The sequence below is a fragment of the Aristolochia californica genome, unplaced genomic scaffold, assembly GCF_029961685.1.
Source record: "Aristolochia californica isolate CCGP_79_NKW_82.1479 unplaced genomic scaffold, dmAriCali1.0.hap1 SCAF_1, whole genome shotgun sequence".
NCBI classification, from domain to species: domain Eukaryota; kingdom Viridiplantae; phylum Streptophyta; class Magnoliopsida; order Piperales; family Aristolochiaceae; genus Aristolochia; species Aristolochia californica.
Window position 1 is genome coordinate 60,424,003 of NW_027181770.1, and position 16,354 is coordinate 60,440,356.

At 37.5% G+C, this 16,354-nt stretch overlaps 2 protein-coding genes across 3 annotated transcripts; both read left to right on the top strand.

Annotated features, from left to right (window-relative positions):
- Positions 1–263: 263 nt before the first annotated feature.
- On the top strand, positions 264–6,465 carry LOC137942457 (AUGMIN subunit 2). Its single transcript, XM_068788146.1, has 6 exons — positions 264–592; positions 869–991; positions 3,999–4,103; positions 4,597–4,665; positions 4,826–4,939; positions 6,071–6,465. Exons 1-6 carry the CDS (start codon positions 482–484, stop codon positions 6,290–6,292), a joined length of 744 nt encoding a protein of 247 aa, XP_068644247.1. The 5' UTR covers positions 264–481; the 3' UTR covers positions 6,293–6,465.
- Positions 6,466–7,173: 708 nt separating this feature from the next.
- On the top strand, positions 7,174–11,044 carry LOC137953921 (obtusifoliol 14-alpha demethylase-like). Of its 2 annotated transcripts, none has more exons than XM_068801491.1 (3): positions 7,174–7,480; positions 8,055–8,524; positions 9,797–11,044. In XM_068801491.1, the coding sequence occupies exons 2-3, from the start codon at positions 8,057–8,059 to the stop codon at positions 10,793–10,795; spliced, it is 1,467 nt and encodes a 488-aa protein (XP_068657592.1). In that variant the 5' UTR covers positions 7,174–7,480; positions 8,055–8,056; the 3' UTR covers positions 10,796–11,044. The 2 variants fall into 2 exon arrangements, with proteins under 2 accessions (XP_068657592.1, XP_068657585.1); XM_068801484.1 differs by having other exon boundaries at positions 7,174–7,423.
- The last annotated feature ends 5,310 nt before the right edge of the window (positions 11,045–16,354 follow it).

Consider the following 16,354-nt stretch of genomic DNA (forward strand, 5'->3'; position numbering starts at 1 on the left):
TATTTACTAGATTTATTCTATTTATTTACTCGTAAAAGTTAATAAAAATAAAAATCTAAAATGAGCATAAAAACTACAAGATTATAATGAATAAAAATAAAAATTTAAGTAATTTAATTTAAATTTAATAATTAAATAAAATTGAGAGGCAGTTTAGGCCGTATTTTTTTTCCGTGAGAAAAATGACGTTTCAAAATTAAAATTAAAATTTCATAACCTAGTATTTGCATTCTTCAGCTGACGTTATAACCATCAGGGGCCAAAACCGTTTGCATTGTTTCCCTCTCACTTGGTTTCTTCGATCGATCAATCTTCGAAGCGGCTGGCTGCGAATTGGAAATTCAGACAAACCGGTTCCTGGCACTGGAATAGTAGCTTGAATTCGTCGTGCTGGAGCTTCATTCCTGTGCTGAAAGACCTGTACTGCTGTTCGAGAGTTGAAGCTGAGAACGTAGACATACCCTCTGTTTTTGCATCAGGAATGTCAATGACTGGTGAGACTACATGGGTCGGAAAAAAGCCAACCAGACGATTAGGAGGCATGTCAGACGCCTTATCAATTGCGACCGATCTAGGCTTCAAAATTCCTCAGGTTCACGTTCTCATTTCCTGGGTCCTTTTCCTCCTTGTTCTTTTGCCTTTGCTATGCATTCGTTGTTAAATGCCGTTGCTGCATGAAAATTAGTGTCTTCTTTGTATTTGATTGGCGGGACGAAGTTTGTTTCCTGACGGGTATGCTTTCTTGGCAAAACTGTGATTTGGTTTTATGGATTACTTTGTCAGCTGTTTGGCCTGGTTTTCGTCTACAATGTCCAATGTGACAAATTACTCACTGTCTTTTTGTTTCCTTTATTATCGATTCCTCTAGGAAGATGCACAAGGCGTATCTTCAAATAGCGACAGGAGTGATGACTTGATTAGGGTCTTGCGGGAGCTGACTGCTGTCCAGAGGAACATAGCAAACTTGCAAGTGGAACTTCAAGGTCGAAAGGTGAAATAATCAACTATTACTTTCAAAGTCTAGTCACAACCTAAAGTTTCTCATTATGTATGTTTATCTGTAGCTCATTAGAACTTTTTACTGAGAAATGCTGAGAAAAATAATCATCAGGGAAAAAAAAAATCTTACAATAATTGGTATTTGCACTACATTTTCCATTATCACTTTTAATTCACTATGGAGGGATGATCTAGTCAAACTGTTCCTGTTGTACTTAGTTATCTTATTAATTATGTGCCATGTAATCGTCACTACTATTTTTGACATATTAATATGCATAGATCCTCTCATTTTTACCTTCATAAGTTATTACTATTAGGGACATTTTGGTCCTTTTGAACTCATTGCCGCTTAAGTGCCTATTTAGGGTTGTAATTGGAACATTCCAGTTATTAAGAAGAGTTCCAATAGCCATCTTTGGCTTTTCCTATGCTCTTGTTTTGCCATTTGGGATATTGGCTAGAAAACCCTCGATTTCTTGTAGATTTACTGCATCATAACATTACCATGAATATCACTTTTGATAGAATAAAATAAGTGGGGCCAGTTATAGTGAAGATTGATAATGATATCTTTTATTTCTTTTTTTGAATATATATTTGCTTTACAAAAATAACTCCGATATTGTAGTCCTGACCTGATAATATGTTCTTTTATTTTAAAACGGGATAACATGTTCATTTAAGTCTTTTTTTGGTGAATAGTGGGAAAAAGAAGACCACTTAAAAACTAGCAAACAATAAGCAAGGGGAAAAAAAGGCTAGTCAGAAACAAGGGGACAGTCCCATAAATGCGTTGAAAATCGGTTCTGCTTTTGGCTAAAGAGTGAGACTCTATTAGCTGAACTAGGTATTGCAACCAAGTGATAAAGAACAGATAGCAATGTCATAAATTTCCTTGGAGACATAGAGGAGTTGCTTATGTGGCTCAGCATCATGTAAACCACCAATGACTAACTTGATCCCCTCCCACCATGAGGGTGCTGCTAAAGATATTATGATGGTCCTAAGCCATGGAAAAGGGTGCTAATCTGAGTGGGGCTGGAGTAGGTGATGAGAGTTCTACTATTGTGAACTTTGAAAAGCCCCCAAAAAACTATGTGACCTAGGTTACCTATAGAAGTCTCATCAAAATTTTATGTTAAAGAACTATCTGGAAGAGGGCACCATTTCGTAGGAATCTGAATCTTCATGGTGGAGAGAGAGGCAGTCTCTTTCCATTTTTTGACGACTGACTGCATTGATGGAATCAATAAAATCCATGAGGCCAGCACTTGTAAGGATGAGGTGGATGGATCCCTCGTTGACTTAGATTTACCAGAAAAGGTCCAACCATTTCCCCATTTTTTAATCCTCACTATGGTCACCGATTTGATAAGAGTCTAAAAAAGAAGCAAGTTACTGGCAGAAAGAGTCTTGTTACACAACAAGTTCCTTTTTGGATATAAGTTCCTCCTTAACCAGCCAGTGAAGTGGCTTCTCTCATAGATGAGAGATGCTGCTAGCATGGTTAAGGCAAAAAGTTCAGGAAGGCATCAGGGAGAACGGCGTTACCAGTTAAACAATCCGTCCATAGACCAACAATAGAACCTGATCTGTCTCTGAAGTAGATACATGATTTGATTATGGACTTGAACGTATACATTGATCTCCAGTGAGGCAAGAGCTAGCTAGGTGATGTAGGGCTTGGAACCCAACAACTGTCAGCATAATAATATTTAGTTATCTAGAGAGCAGGCCTATCAATCTCAATGTTCTCAACCACTCAGTGAGGATGGCCTGTTTCCTGCAACTTGTTAAAGTTGGTTTTAGTTCCTTCTCAAATGACTAGCTTAAGTTAGGGGTTTCTTCCTAAGCAGCAAACTCAAGATTTTCTTAATCTTGGATCAGTGTGGGACTGTTTTAACGCTCCCCTTCACATGTGAATACTCTTTGTAGCTCACACATGTAGATAATTTTGGGTGGAGTCCGAAAAGGCTAGTTGAAGATAGGAGACCTCTTCCTAAGTAATAGGTACAAAATGTTTTTAATCCTGGATTCATGTTGGACTATTTTTTAACTTATTTAATTGTCTCAATTGAGTAGATATAATTCAAACATCTGGAAGAGTCCCCTTTATGGATGCTACACCCAATAACCTCAGTTATTGTGGCTACGCTCATTGAGTAAGCAAGAAGGGGGCGAAAGTAAATTGGAAGGCTGGAAAGGTTGGATTTAAAGGGTTAGGCTACCCACCTTAGAGCATGTTTTGTTCATTATTTGCATCACATGCTTGAAATTTGACATGGAAATGTACTTCACTGAACTATCTCATTTGTGGATTGTTTTTTGTCTCAGTATGTTGACCCAAATAATTGGATTGTTCTTGAAAATTGGACCTCTTATAAAGATATTTGAGGTGTATTATGCACTGCATCATCCTATGGGATAATCCCTTCACTACAATGGAGTATTTTTTACATGATACTTAAAATAGGATCAATATGGGCCTTGGTTGAGTGGATTTGCCCTGTCTTTGAATGGTTGATCCCATCTAGCAGGCGATTGCAGCTTTTTTTATAGAAAACAGTACTGTCTCAGGCATCGGAACCTCCTGTTTGCCTTGACTGTTGTACTCCGACAGCTTTTTGCAGCTCTAACATACCACAAGAATATTGGCCAATCTGCCAAATTCTTGCTGGTGGCACATAATTCCCTATGTGCTACAAGATGACAAAGCATCCTACCTCCGTGTGACTGGAGACCAGTTACCTTCATTTGAATATGAGTAGTGGATTGATTTGTAGGAAAATTTTCTTTACTGAATTCTATTTCAAAATTTAAATCACTTGCTACACTATTACTGAAGTGGGTTCACCAAACTGGCAGTTGGTTGATTCATCCATAATGATGTTGGTGACCCATTGCGTGGCATCATTTCTGTACTGCTTATGGTTGTTTTGATTGGTTCTGTTTTCTTATGAAATTATTTTGTTCAATATGCAATTTTGAATATGCAGGATGACAAGAATGTGGCACACCTGACACATGTAAGTGAAATGGAGAAGAAATGCGAATCTTTAGCAAGAATTACTTCCATTCTGAAAGATGTTATTCAAAATAAGGTAATGCATTCTCATCGACTTCACCAATTTCCTATCTTTAAGAGTCTGCAAAAGTGTTATCAGGCTGGATGCTTCTGAGGAACCAAACACTCAAAACACCTCCAGTCTAAACAAATTGCATATTCTAGATTTTGCCTTGCTGTGTTCTTCCAGAAACGAGTGACTTCTGATCAATTGAGATTCACCTTTTAGCTTGTCCTGATTCTAACCATTATGTGTAAAACAGCACAAGCTACAGATCTGTTCTAATAATATGTAAAACTAGGTAAGTGGAAATGCTTTGCATAACACCATATTAGTACTTGAATATTCTGCCTCTACTTTGCAAGTTTTATACATTCAAACTGCGAAGCTGTGTGTTTCAGCTAGCAGTTATTTGGTTCTGCTGTCACTCTGGAATGTTGTTCAAGTAACAAGTTCTGGCAAACAAATGGTTAAGGAGTCTGAGAAAAATTAGTATGTCGATATGAAGACTGGCTATGTTGTTTGACAGGATAGGATTATAGCTCGGCTTCAACAACCATATTCACAGGATTGCATTCCAGTGGAAGCAGAATATCAGGTAAGGACAAAATTTGCAACATCAATTTTTATTCACTTAATTCCTGGATACCGTATTTGTTTTAATACATCATATTAGCGGGGAAACTACAAGAGCATTATGTGTTCAAGGTGTCTCATGAGTGTAGCATTGGTCTTTTTTCTGATTGTATTTTCCGCAGAAACAATTTTCAGAGTTGTTGCTTAGGGCTGCAAGTGACTATCAGGCCTTGACAGCATCTGTTGGAGATTTCCAGTGGAGTCAGAATTTTAGAGAGCCACCTTCAATTTGGGGGGTAAGAATTCATGGTCAATTATTTATTGATGTATTGACAAATGGGTGATGCTTCAAAGATACTTGTCATAAATATTGTTTTTAACTAGGAATATCCTCTGAATGTGGTTATACTATTGTTTCTGATTGAAAGACTCCCTTTTGCTAATGTTGCATCATTGGCTGTATCATTTTCAAAGAAATAAAGAAAATAGAATAAATTGGCAGTTGACACACTATATTTGCCCAGTATAATGTACATTTGATTCAACCATTTCCAAGGATCTTTTTGGCATAGTATTATGTTTGTTTGCCCTTCAGCTTGAGACATCTGGGGCAAACATTTGTGTGCAAATTTGCTGTTTCCTTGGTTCGAGGGGCATCCATGTGTTGTTTATAACCTGAAAAACTTGTGGGCAGTTCACTGTCTGTATGTGTTGTGGATGAAGCAACTATTTGTCATCATCATCTTCATCATCATAGCCTTCTCCTTGATATACCAGGGCACTTGAGTTCTTTCTCTCAGTTATGGTTTATCTGTTAAAGTCCTTTCAGGCTTTTCGTGGCACCAAGAAAGGAACAACCAGTTACTGAAGTGTGGAAATAAACAATATGGGGTGGAAAATTAATGCAACAAAGGATAAGGATAAGGATAAGGAGGTGGGATGTATTATCTTTGTTGATAAGCAAAGCTGGTGAATAGTTTATTTGCCCCATTGCTTTTACTTAGATTTGTTGATCATACCAAGGTTCAATTGATACTGTTGAAGTTCTGAGCGGTTGATGAAGTCTAGCAAGATAGATGTTGCGGGTAGTTAGCCTAGCTAAGTAGATAGATAATGCAAATGTAGAATGGTTTTTTGACCATCCCTGCAAAACTAGGTGGGTAACTATTGAGTTCCATGAAATTAGTTTAGGTCTATCAAGCTAGATAAATCTTCAGGTTGTTAAGTCTGGCTACACAGATTGAACGATGTCCTGCAATGCTGGTTTGGATTCCCGTCAAGTCATTTAATTCTTGCTAGAATTGTGGCTGACACTACAAGAAAAATTAGTTTCTCCTGGGTCTGATCAAATCTGGTGAAATCAGAACATTCTTGACAAGGATGCATTTGGTTTTTGAAATAATCATTGTTATCTGCTACATATGCAGGAAATGTTACGACCAATTCCCATCGCTTTAGCTTCATGCACACGCTTCTTTGAGGCCATGTCGACAATGCGGGAATCATTCGCGATGCTCCAACAGTTGAGAGTCGGCCAGTCTTCTCTGCTGACAACCCCAGCCAAGGATCACTTACAAGAGATTGATGATGCTGAATGTATGACCCCGTCTCCATGGAGGAATACATCAAACACTGGTAGTCATATATAACTATGCCTCGTGTATTGGCGTAGAAAGTTAAAGAGTGGGGTGACACTTTGCTCACAAGTGGTTTTGGATGGATGGCATTATCACCTCCTACAGTATTATGTCTAGCTTGTTGATTGGCTTTTTGAATCAATTTTCTTTATTGTCTTGATATAGAGAGTATTTGATTATGGACATTTCTTCATTGGGTTTGTTTATAGTGACCATTTGATCTGCCCAAGATGGGAATAGGTTGGGGTTATGAACTTATAATCATGGAACCGACTACCAGACCAAACTAGGGTTATATACATTTTTGTAATATACTATGCTTACATAGGGATCCCTATGTCGTATTAAATCAAGAAATATAGGCAATTTGATGTCCCACTCGGGGGCCTATATGACATGATTGATCAATGGAAATACTCAAACACTCAACCTTTACTATATATTCCTTATATCACACTATGGAAATACCCTAAACCCTAAACCCTAAATCCTAAGAAAGATTAAAAATCTCGTGAACCTCTATTGGTTGTGACCCTAACCGACTTAAACTCAAGATATTGTTAGAAACCCTAGAAAAGAAAAAAAAAAAAAAAACAAGTGAGAATTTGATTATTATTATTTTTTTAAAAAAATAATAAAAATAAGATAATAATCAAATTCTTTTTTTATTAATTATTTTTGGAAAAAATAATAATTAAAATTTTATTTTATTTTATTTTGTTTTTTATGGAGTTCGATCGGATCGGGCGGGCTCACGGGGAGAGGGTGGAATAGAAGCCCAATCCCTCCTATAATCCGATTGGTGTCTAATCCAAGATGCCATTTTAAAAGCGGCTTTTGGAGGAGCCTCGCATCTCCACGTCTTCTGCGGTTAACCGCTTTCAGCCGTACCTCGTCCCGCCCACCTGAGTATAAAAAATCATATAAAAAAGTTCACTCCTTTACCTCTTCCCTCTTTTTACTCTCTTTTTTTTTTTTGAGATAATTCCAGATTCGTGAGCGGGAGAGAGCGACAAAAATGGAGTGCGAGTGTGAGACATAATATACAGCTGGGCGACTGAATGCAGATGTGCCGTCCTCTCTATGCTTAGATTTTAATCTTTAGTCGCCTCTGTCAAATCCCGCTCTCTATGCGGAAATCAGGTTCCCTTTCTGCCCGTCTTTTCGTTTCTGTCGGTGTTGTTCTGTTATTTTGTTGAGGTTTGTGTTTCTATTACATGCCCATTTTTTTATTTGTGTGTTTTTCGTTTCTTTTTTCTTTTTGGGTGCTTTGGATCTTCTCTATCCTCTGCGATCATGTGAACTATCGGATGAGAGTTTGTGGTTCAATTTGGTTTTTTGTTTCTTCACTCGATTTGCTGGATTTTGTTTTTTGAGAAATGGCTTTTGTTTTTTGGAACCACTAAAAATATTGATGTCTTTTCGTCGTTGAATCCATTAGGAGACTCGACTTTTGCATGCTCGGTGTATTTCTGCTTCCTGCTTTTTTTAAGGGTTTTAGGGGTTCAAGGATCTGCATTTCAAGCTACTTCTGCATACCTGAGTATAGTTTTTTCTGTATGTGGGTTTAAGTGTGTGTTCTTCAGACTGCATTTACTCTCTGTCGTTTACTCGTATTTTCGTGAAGTTGCATATTTACGTTCCTCGTCTTGATTGCTTTTGTTTGATGTTTCTCTCCTTTCTCTGCATTTTCCATCTTTCTGTGTGTATTTTTTACATGTCTGATCTTCTATCTAGTACTTTCTTTCTAACTTTGCTGTACTTTTCTTGGCAGCTATGGATCTATTGAAGGATAGCAAATTCCTGAACGCCTCTTTGCTCGTATTGGTCACCTTTGTCTTCTTGAAACTTCTGTCTCTGGTAAAGAACTCTAGATCTGGAAAACGCCTCCCTCCGTCAGTCAAGGCATGGCCAGTTCTTGGAGGACTCGTACGATTCATGAAAGGTCCGATTGTGATGCTCAGGGAGGAGTATCAAAAGCTTGGAAGTGTATTTAGTGTGCAGCTTGTGAACAGAAACATCACATTCTTCGTTGGGCCTGAGGTCTCAGCACATTTCTTTAAGGCACCTGAGTCCGATCTTAGCCAGCAAGAGGTCTACCAGTTTAACGTTCCTACTTTTGGTCGTGGGGTTGTTTTTGATGTTGACTATTCAGTGAGGCAGGAGCAGTTTCGCTTCTTCACAGAGGCTCTCAGGGTGACAAAGTTGAAGGGCTATGTAGATCAGATGGTTGTTGAGGCTGAGGTATGTATATCAGCTCTACTTTTGCTGATCCCATCTTCCTCATTAGAAACATAACCAAGTGATCCATGACTTCTTCACTGTAAGATTGGATGTGAATATATAATGCTTGATATTCTTGTTGCTCTGGTCCAAGTGTATCCTGCAAATAATATTGTTATGCTAATACATGTCATATGTTTTATATATATTCTCTATGAGTGTTATGTTTCTTTCAATTGGAGCTTCTGTTTTGTGTGCTTCGAATTGCTAAGTGGCTCCATTGATTAATGTGTTCTACTTAAAGTCGTGTTTTTTTTTTGTCATGATTGCTCACTAAGATACTTCTATGGAGCTGAATGCTTCTGGTAAAGGTTGTTCAAGAGTGTAGAAGTGATGTATTGTGATGAAAAGATAATAGATCACTACTTGAAGCACTTAAAAGCTCTAAGCTCATGAAAAAAGTTCTGAAAATTGTCCAACTTTTGTCGGGATGAATATGATAACTTCAATTGTTAGAGGAGTAGCTGCATGTTTCTTAATATGGCTGGTTATTTAGTAATGTTCTAATCACTCTTCACACTGAGTTATAAATAGAGTTTATCTGACTGGGAGTAATCTGTATCCAAATGGGAAACCAACTCGCAACCATATGGCAGTCATGTTTTTAACCCATGACTCACTTCTCTTGCGATTGCTTTTATATCCAGTAGATTGAAAAGTTGACCACCACAAGGAAAATTATTTGTTTATATTTTAATTGCTGATGTGACTTCTTCCTTTCTATACCTGGTAGCGCAAAGAGTTGCTTTTTGTTGACCTTAGTTGTAGTGATACTTTGATTATGACAGATTTTTTCAGAAATGTAAAAAATGATTTGCATTAACAACTATCTAGACCTTTGACCATGGACCATAAAAGTTCTTACTGTGTTTTGATTGAACTATTTGTTTCTTATTATTTAAGGAGCCAAGAGTTAAAGGTAATAAATATTTTATTGTTCTGGATCTGTTTGATATGCAAGTGATATCTAACAAACTTCGTCACTGGTGACTATGTTGCTCAGGCAATGGATTTCGTTTGATTTTGATGCCACTTGCCAAGCAGTCATCTATGAGGAAGTTAGTTTTAGAATCTGCAGTGTTAAAATTAACAACTATAAGGCCATGAGATACTCATATGTATCATCCACACTATATTGTTGTGGGAACTCATTGAATTGGTATATATTATTTGACAATGATATTTTGTAGCTGCTTCTCAACTGATATATTGCCATGTGTCTATTTGTTTCAGAATTATTTCTCAAAATGGGGGGAAAGTGGTGAGGTGGACTTAAAGTATGAGTTGGAGCATCTCATCATCCTTACGGCCAGCAGATGTCTTTTGGGTCGTGAGGTTAGGGACAAGCTCTTTGATGATGTATCTGCCCTCTTCCATGACCTTGACAATGGGATGCTCCCCATTAGTGTCATATTCCCTTACCTTCCCATCCCCGCCCACCGTCGACGGGACAGGGCCCGCAAGAAGCTTGCTGAGATCTTTGCATCCATCATCTCCTCCCGCAAAGTTTCTGGCAAATCTGAGAATGACATGCTTCAGTGCTTCATTGACTCTAAGTACAAAGATGGCCGGCCTACCTCTGAATCTGAGGTCACTGGCCTCCTCATTGCTGCCCTCTTTGCCGGTCAACACACCAGTTCCATCACCTCCACGTGGACAGGGGCTTACCTCCTCCGCCACAAGGAGTTCCTTTCAGCTGTGCTGGAGGAGCAGAAGAGCTTGATAAAGACACATGGTGGCAAGGTCGATCATGATATTTTATCAGAAATGGATACCTTGTATCGCTGCATCAAAGAAGCTTTGAGGCTCCACCCTCCTCTGATTTTATTACTTCGTCAATCTCATAGTGATTTCACCGTGAAGACTCGAGAAGGGAAGGAGTATGATGTTCCAAAGGGTCATATAGTGGCATCGTCACCGGCTTTTGCCAACCGGCTCCCATACATTTACAGCAACCCAGACAGATACGACCCAGACAGGTTTGCTCCTGGGAGGGAGGAGGACAAGGCTGCTGGACCATTCTCGTACATCTCATTTGGTGGTGGAAGGCATGGTTGCCTTGGCGAGCCATTTGCTTACTTGCAGATAAAGGCAATTTGGACTCACCTGTTGAGGAACTTCGAACTGGAGCTAGTTTCCCCCTTCCCTGAGATAGACTGGAATGCCATGGTTGTTGGAGTTAAAGGAAAGGTTATGGTACGATACAAGAGGCGGCAGCTGATAATAGACTGATGATACAACCATCCTTCTGCGTGATTAATTTGTAGTCCTAGTATGATTTCTTGCTTTTTTTTAATCATTTTTAAATGCTTTCCTTCATTACTCAAGTGTCCGTGTTGCTACTTAAAAGGGGTTCTAGTTCTACTCCTGCCTCAAGAAATGTGACTAGCAGGTTTGGTAGGTAGGTGTGTCTTGCTGGAGGAAACTCTCGAGCAGAACTGGATTGAGAACAGATTATGAAAACAAAAATGTGTCTGATGAACTGACTTTAACCTTACAGTCGACTTCGTTTCTCTTTCCTATACATCTGTACCAATGTTGTATGGACCTCAAACTGATCACGAGTCAGAGGTTCAATCGAGGTCTAACAACAGGGAAAAGAGGAAGAAAAAAAGGGTTTTTATCTTGTAGCTGACTTTAGATTTTGTTTTTGAACAGGCTGGTGGTTGTTTTACCCCATTCTCTCTGCAGTTAGGAAATTTCTTTCTGAGTTGCAGCTTTTTTAATTACTATATTATGTTAAAAACAACTACTTACATGCCTGATTTGTTAAATATGACTGTTTAGTAATTGCATTTCTATAGATATGATCATTAAACACACCCAGTTTATTGCTAATAGAATTCTTTGCTAATATGATCCTCTCTCTTAGTCTCCAGCGAAGAGGTAGGGGCTTATGATTTAGTTAATGGATTCTCTGTATTGAATATAAGATCTTCAAGTGGATTTTTGTTTTTTCGAATGAAGAGATCTTTATGTGGACAATGAATCGAAAGGATTCATTTCATTACACTTCTGTTGCTGCTCCTATTTTGCATACACTTGATTATTGCTCAGATTTCCAATGAAAATACCATGCAAAATTCCCTTTTTTTGTACATTATATATTTGCACCAAAAAACGAAAATAATTCCGTAGGAGCTTTTGAAAAGGCATTTGAGGCGTAGTCTTTTATTTACGATCGATTTCTTCTCCTTACTCCCTCTGCTAATCATTTTTATAATTCTTGGCGCCATGCAGTGCCGTTGCCAGTCTTTCAATTCGTTCCTTTTCGTCCTCTGCTTTTTGTTTATTGTTAGCTCTGTATTTTCTGTTCGTCCCCCTCTGTGTCATCTTTTTCTTTCTCATCCGGTGCTCAATTTTCTGTGTTTCTTTTTGCGTTTTTGTTTTTTCTTTCCTTTTCGTTGGCGCCATAAGAAATTCCAATGTTTTCTTTCTTCCCCCGTCACCCAGTACTGTTTTTATTTATTTTTATACCAAAAGGCGAGATCAACATCGAAAGAGCGATCTCTCATCCCCCTCCTTTGTCCTTCCTCCTCCCTCAGGAGCCAAGAACAGTTAGCGACCGTATAAGAAAACCCCAAATTTTCCTTGGCGGCTTCAATAAAGGCAAGAAATCGATTCGATTGAATTCGATATGATATGGCTTCAAGGGTTCAAACAAAAGTAATAAATAAATGATATAGCTTCAAGGATTGGTAACCAAGCTAAGATTCAAACAAAAGAAGATCTCTCTTAGAAGATGAGGTGCTAACATTAAAGAAGATAAACTGAAGTTATGTTCAGCTTCAATTGGCCTACAAGAATGACGAGACTAAAAAAGAGCTGTTGCATTGATATGTGTGAAAACAGATTGATATCAATCTTCAAGTGGGAGATTGTCTGAGAAGGCATGGGTGAGGCGACGTTTTTTTAAAGAATGGCATGCATTGTACTCAAGCGTGTATCTTCTTCTTCGGCAATTTTTTTTTTTTTTTTTGCATAGTGCCAGAAGAGGGAAAGCGACTGAAAAGGGAAAGTCTCCACTGTCCGGCTTGGTTTGCTGCCTGTTGTTGACTCCCCTGCAATGCTTCTTGATCTCTCTGTTCTTCCCAGTCAACGGCTAGATGTTGCCCATCTTGACCATGGATTCTTCGAACTACTAGAAAGATAGGTCGTTGTTCTCTATGTACAGTTTGACCAGCTGCATCGTGTGCTCGCTCTTGGTCAATAGCACCTGGTTGAAAGGTATTTTGGTCCTACCTTGTATTCTTGCCTTTTGTTATGTTGATCTTGAGTTGATGATTACCTTTGGAGATACACTTTGTCAGGTTTATGATGCTTAGATTAAGTTATGGGTTATGATTTGAGAGTGTTGTAAACACTTTGTGTATTTTTTCTCCTTATAATAAAATATCTGCAGCAGCTTGTGGACATAACCAGTATTGGGTGAACCACGTTAAAAATAATGTCTTGTTATATTTGTTTCCTCGTTAAATCTAGTCGTTATTACATAACACAAACTAAATGCCATTATTTGTCACCAATGACTAAATAACTATAACATACAAAAACATAGATATATAATTATCTGATAATTTATTCTATTTTTTAAAATTAGCTTGAAGGTCTATGAAAAAAGCTCAAGAACATGAGATGCCTTTGGAGAGTGGTTCCGCATGGCAACTCACTTGTTATTCCTTTGTAACTTAACAAAGAATATTTATTCTCATCGAATACATACACAAACACTTACATTGAACATTTATTAAAGTATTTCTACCAAGTATTATGCACGTGGACAGACAAATTATTCTGCTTCAAACCCTTAAATATTTAAAACGAAGACCACATCCACAATCAAGAATCTAAGGCCTAGACCTTGCCTGCATCGACAGCAAGCTCTCTCTCAGAAAGAACTCGTGCTTCATCTTCAGAAACTCTGATGCAAAGCTGTCCACATCCTCATACTTGTCGACTTCTCCTCCTTTGCCGCCGTGACCTTTACCTGCGACCTCCATGGCCTTCCCTTCATGCGAAGCCTGACCAGGCTTGCCATGGGCGACCTTCTTCCCGTGCTCATGGTCATGGTGACCTTGGAACCCATGGCTTTCACCCATGATGCTGATGCTTTGAATCTATCTGCAAGGACGGTTTGTTCATGCAGGTTGTGGACGGCTTTTATAGGCGGAGTTTTTGGGTTAAAATGAGTTCATGAAGTGTGAACAGAAAAGGGTGTTTCGCCATTATCAGTGGGCATCTCATGCTCTGCCAACTTTATTCCAAAGTGGCTGAAGCAACTGGAAATGATCCAAGTTCGATGAAATGCCTAAACGAATCTAGCTTGACCGATGACTTAAAGAGAGGGACTTGGAGTCAGATATTCTTGGGCGGCAAATTTTGAACCGAAACCCAAAATCCGACCGGTCCTAATTAAGTAGCTCAATATTGCAAGTGCCTTCCTTTTTATATGTACTAATATTAAAAAATATATATATTTAATTAATATTTTTAAAAATTATACCCTTTTTATTTTTTTAATTTTTTTAACATTTTCTAGTGTAAAACATATCCTTAGAAATTACTCCAAGATATTTAAAAACCTGACCTTGCAAACCTAATGAAATGCCTAACTCAATCTCTGTCAGTGAATTAGAAGAAACTAAGAGTTGTGGCAAAATTGTACCCGACCTAGTAACTTGACTTGAACATACTCCTTTGGTTTAATTAGGACACAACCTGAATTATAGTTATGAACAAGGTTAAGTCAGGTTTGGCTTTCTATAAGTGATTCCGTTAATAATGGATTTGAGTTTAGGTTGGATACCAATACCCAATGAATTTTGGTTAAGTAACTCACTCATTTTTTGTTTGTATAAATACTTGAAAATAAATTTTATTTATCAATAAAATATTTTTAAAAAATTATTCCGTTAATTTTTGTAAAAAATCAATTTTTTAATATAAATTGGTATGTATTTAATTCTTATTGAATGGATAATTATAACGAGTTTAGGATATTCCATTTAAGAACTAATTGATGGGTGAATGAACTCATTGTCACCATCACTTGCTAGTCTAACATATTCCCACAAGTTCCTTTAGACATGGAAAACATGGAATAATTAAGATTTTGTGTTATTTAAAGTTGATTCCAAGAATATTTGTTGATTTTCACGACTCCATGAATTTAAGAATATTTGTTGATTTTCAGGACTTCAGTACCCCGAATATCTAATCGGGTAAAAAAATTTGTTTTTTTTTGTTCGTAAATGGGTAAAATTGACACATCTACTTGAAAATTTTAAGTACTAAGTTTTTCTTATGTTTAAACATTGAGGGTACTCTTTTATAGTAATTGAATTTGAATTGTAGAGCTAAGCTTTGGCTTAATTAACTCATTGTGTAGTTGGGTTGTATGACTCGAACTTGGGCATCAACTATGAAATCAGGGCTAAATCTGAGTAACTTGGGTCACTCAAACACATAAGTTTAACTCGATGAGTTGAGGGAACCAGCTGACTTCCGAGTTAACTAGGTTGCTATGAACCACTTGAGGAGCATCATGATTGGCAGGTGAAGCTAGGGGTGGCTTCAAACCGAGCCGGCTCACGAGTGGCTTGAGTTCGGCTCGGTTCGATTTGGTATCTCTCGAGCTTGAGATTTGAAATCGGCTCATTTTAGTTAACGAGCCGAGCTCGATCGAATCAAGGTTCGGCAAGAAAGCTCGCGAGCCGGCTCGTTAATGGGCGAGTCGCGGGATCAGGATCAAGATCAAGAGCGGGAGCCCAGGAGGGAGGGGAGGACGCCGAGCCCCTCCTGTTCGCCGCACTGGCCGCCTCTGTCGCCGTCCATAGCTCCTTGCCAGTTGCTACATCCCCTCCAATTTCTTCGCCTCCTCTGCTTCCGTTGCCGACAAAAGGTGTTTCGCTCGTGTGAATTTCACACATGCGAGGTCATAAACAAATAAGAAAAAAAACTCTTTGTCCCTATCTCATGGCTCTCGAAGAAATTGAAAAGATATTTCAGTAGAAATACGTTTCTAGAGACTATTAGTGGTTTTTTCAATAAATGTTGAAAAGACATTTTTAGTAGAAATATAGGGACTATTAGTGCCTCATGTTTTTTGAAAATATTTTTCTAATTATAAATTCTTGTTAAAAATCATATAATTTTCTAAGTAAGATTTTCTTGCTAAGATGGGCTAGAAAATCGTATAAAATTTTTTTGAATAAGTATTTGATAATTGATGATATAATACTTTTAGCATGAGGCAATTTTCACAGCAATTTTGTGTTGATATTTTATTTGATTAAAAATTTATCGATAAGTATAGTAATATATTAGATTAATTATTAATTTTTATTTATTTCCTTAGAAGAGGCAATAAGAGGTTCATTTAACTTTCCTAAGAAAAATTTAAAATATTTTTTGTAATTTTCTAGTAAATCTCTAATAGTAATAGGATTTTATTTAAAGGATTTATAGTTTTTATTTAGGTAATTGTAAACTGATAGTGATATTTTATTTAATTTTGTTGTGTTTGATTATTGTATGGAGTTTATTCATAATGTTATGCAGTGTATGGAGTGTTTAGACTATTTTATGGAGTGCATGGAATATATAAATAATTCCATGGGGTGTTTATGAAATGTATAAACAATTTTATGGACTGTTTATGCAGGTATGTATATAGATTATGTCAAATTTTAAGTAGAGGCTATGCCGAATTTTATATAGGTATTATATACATAGATTATACTCAATTTTAAGTAGAGGTCATGTCCAATCTTATATATGTATTATATATAT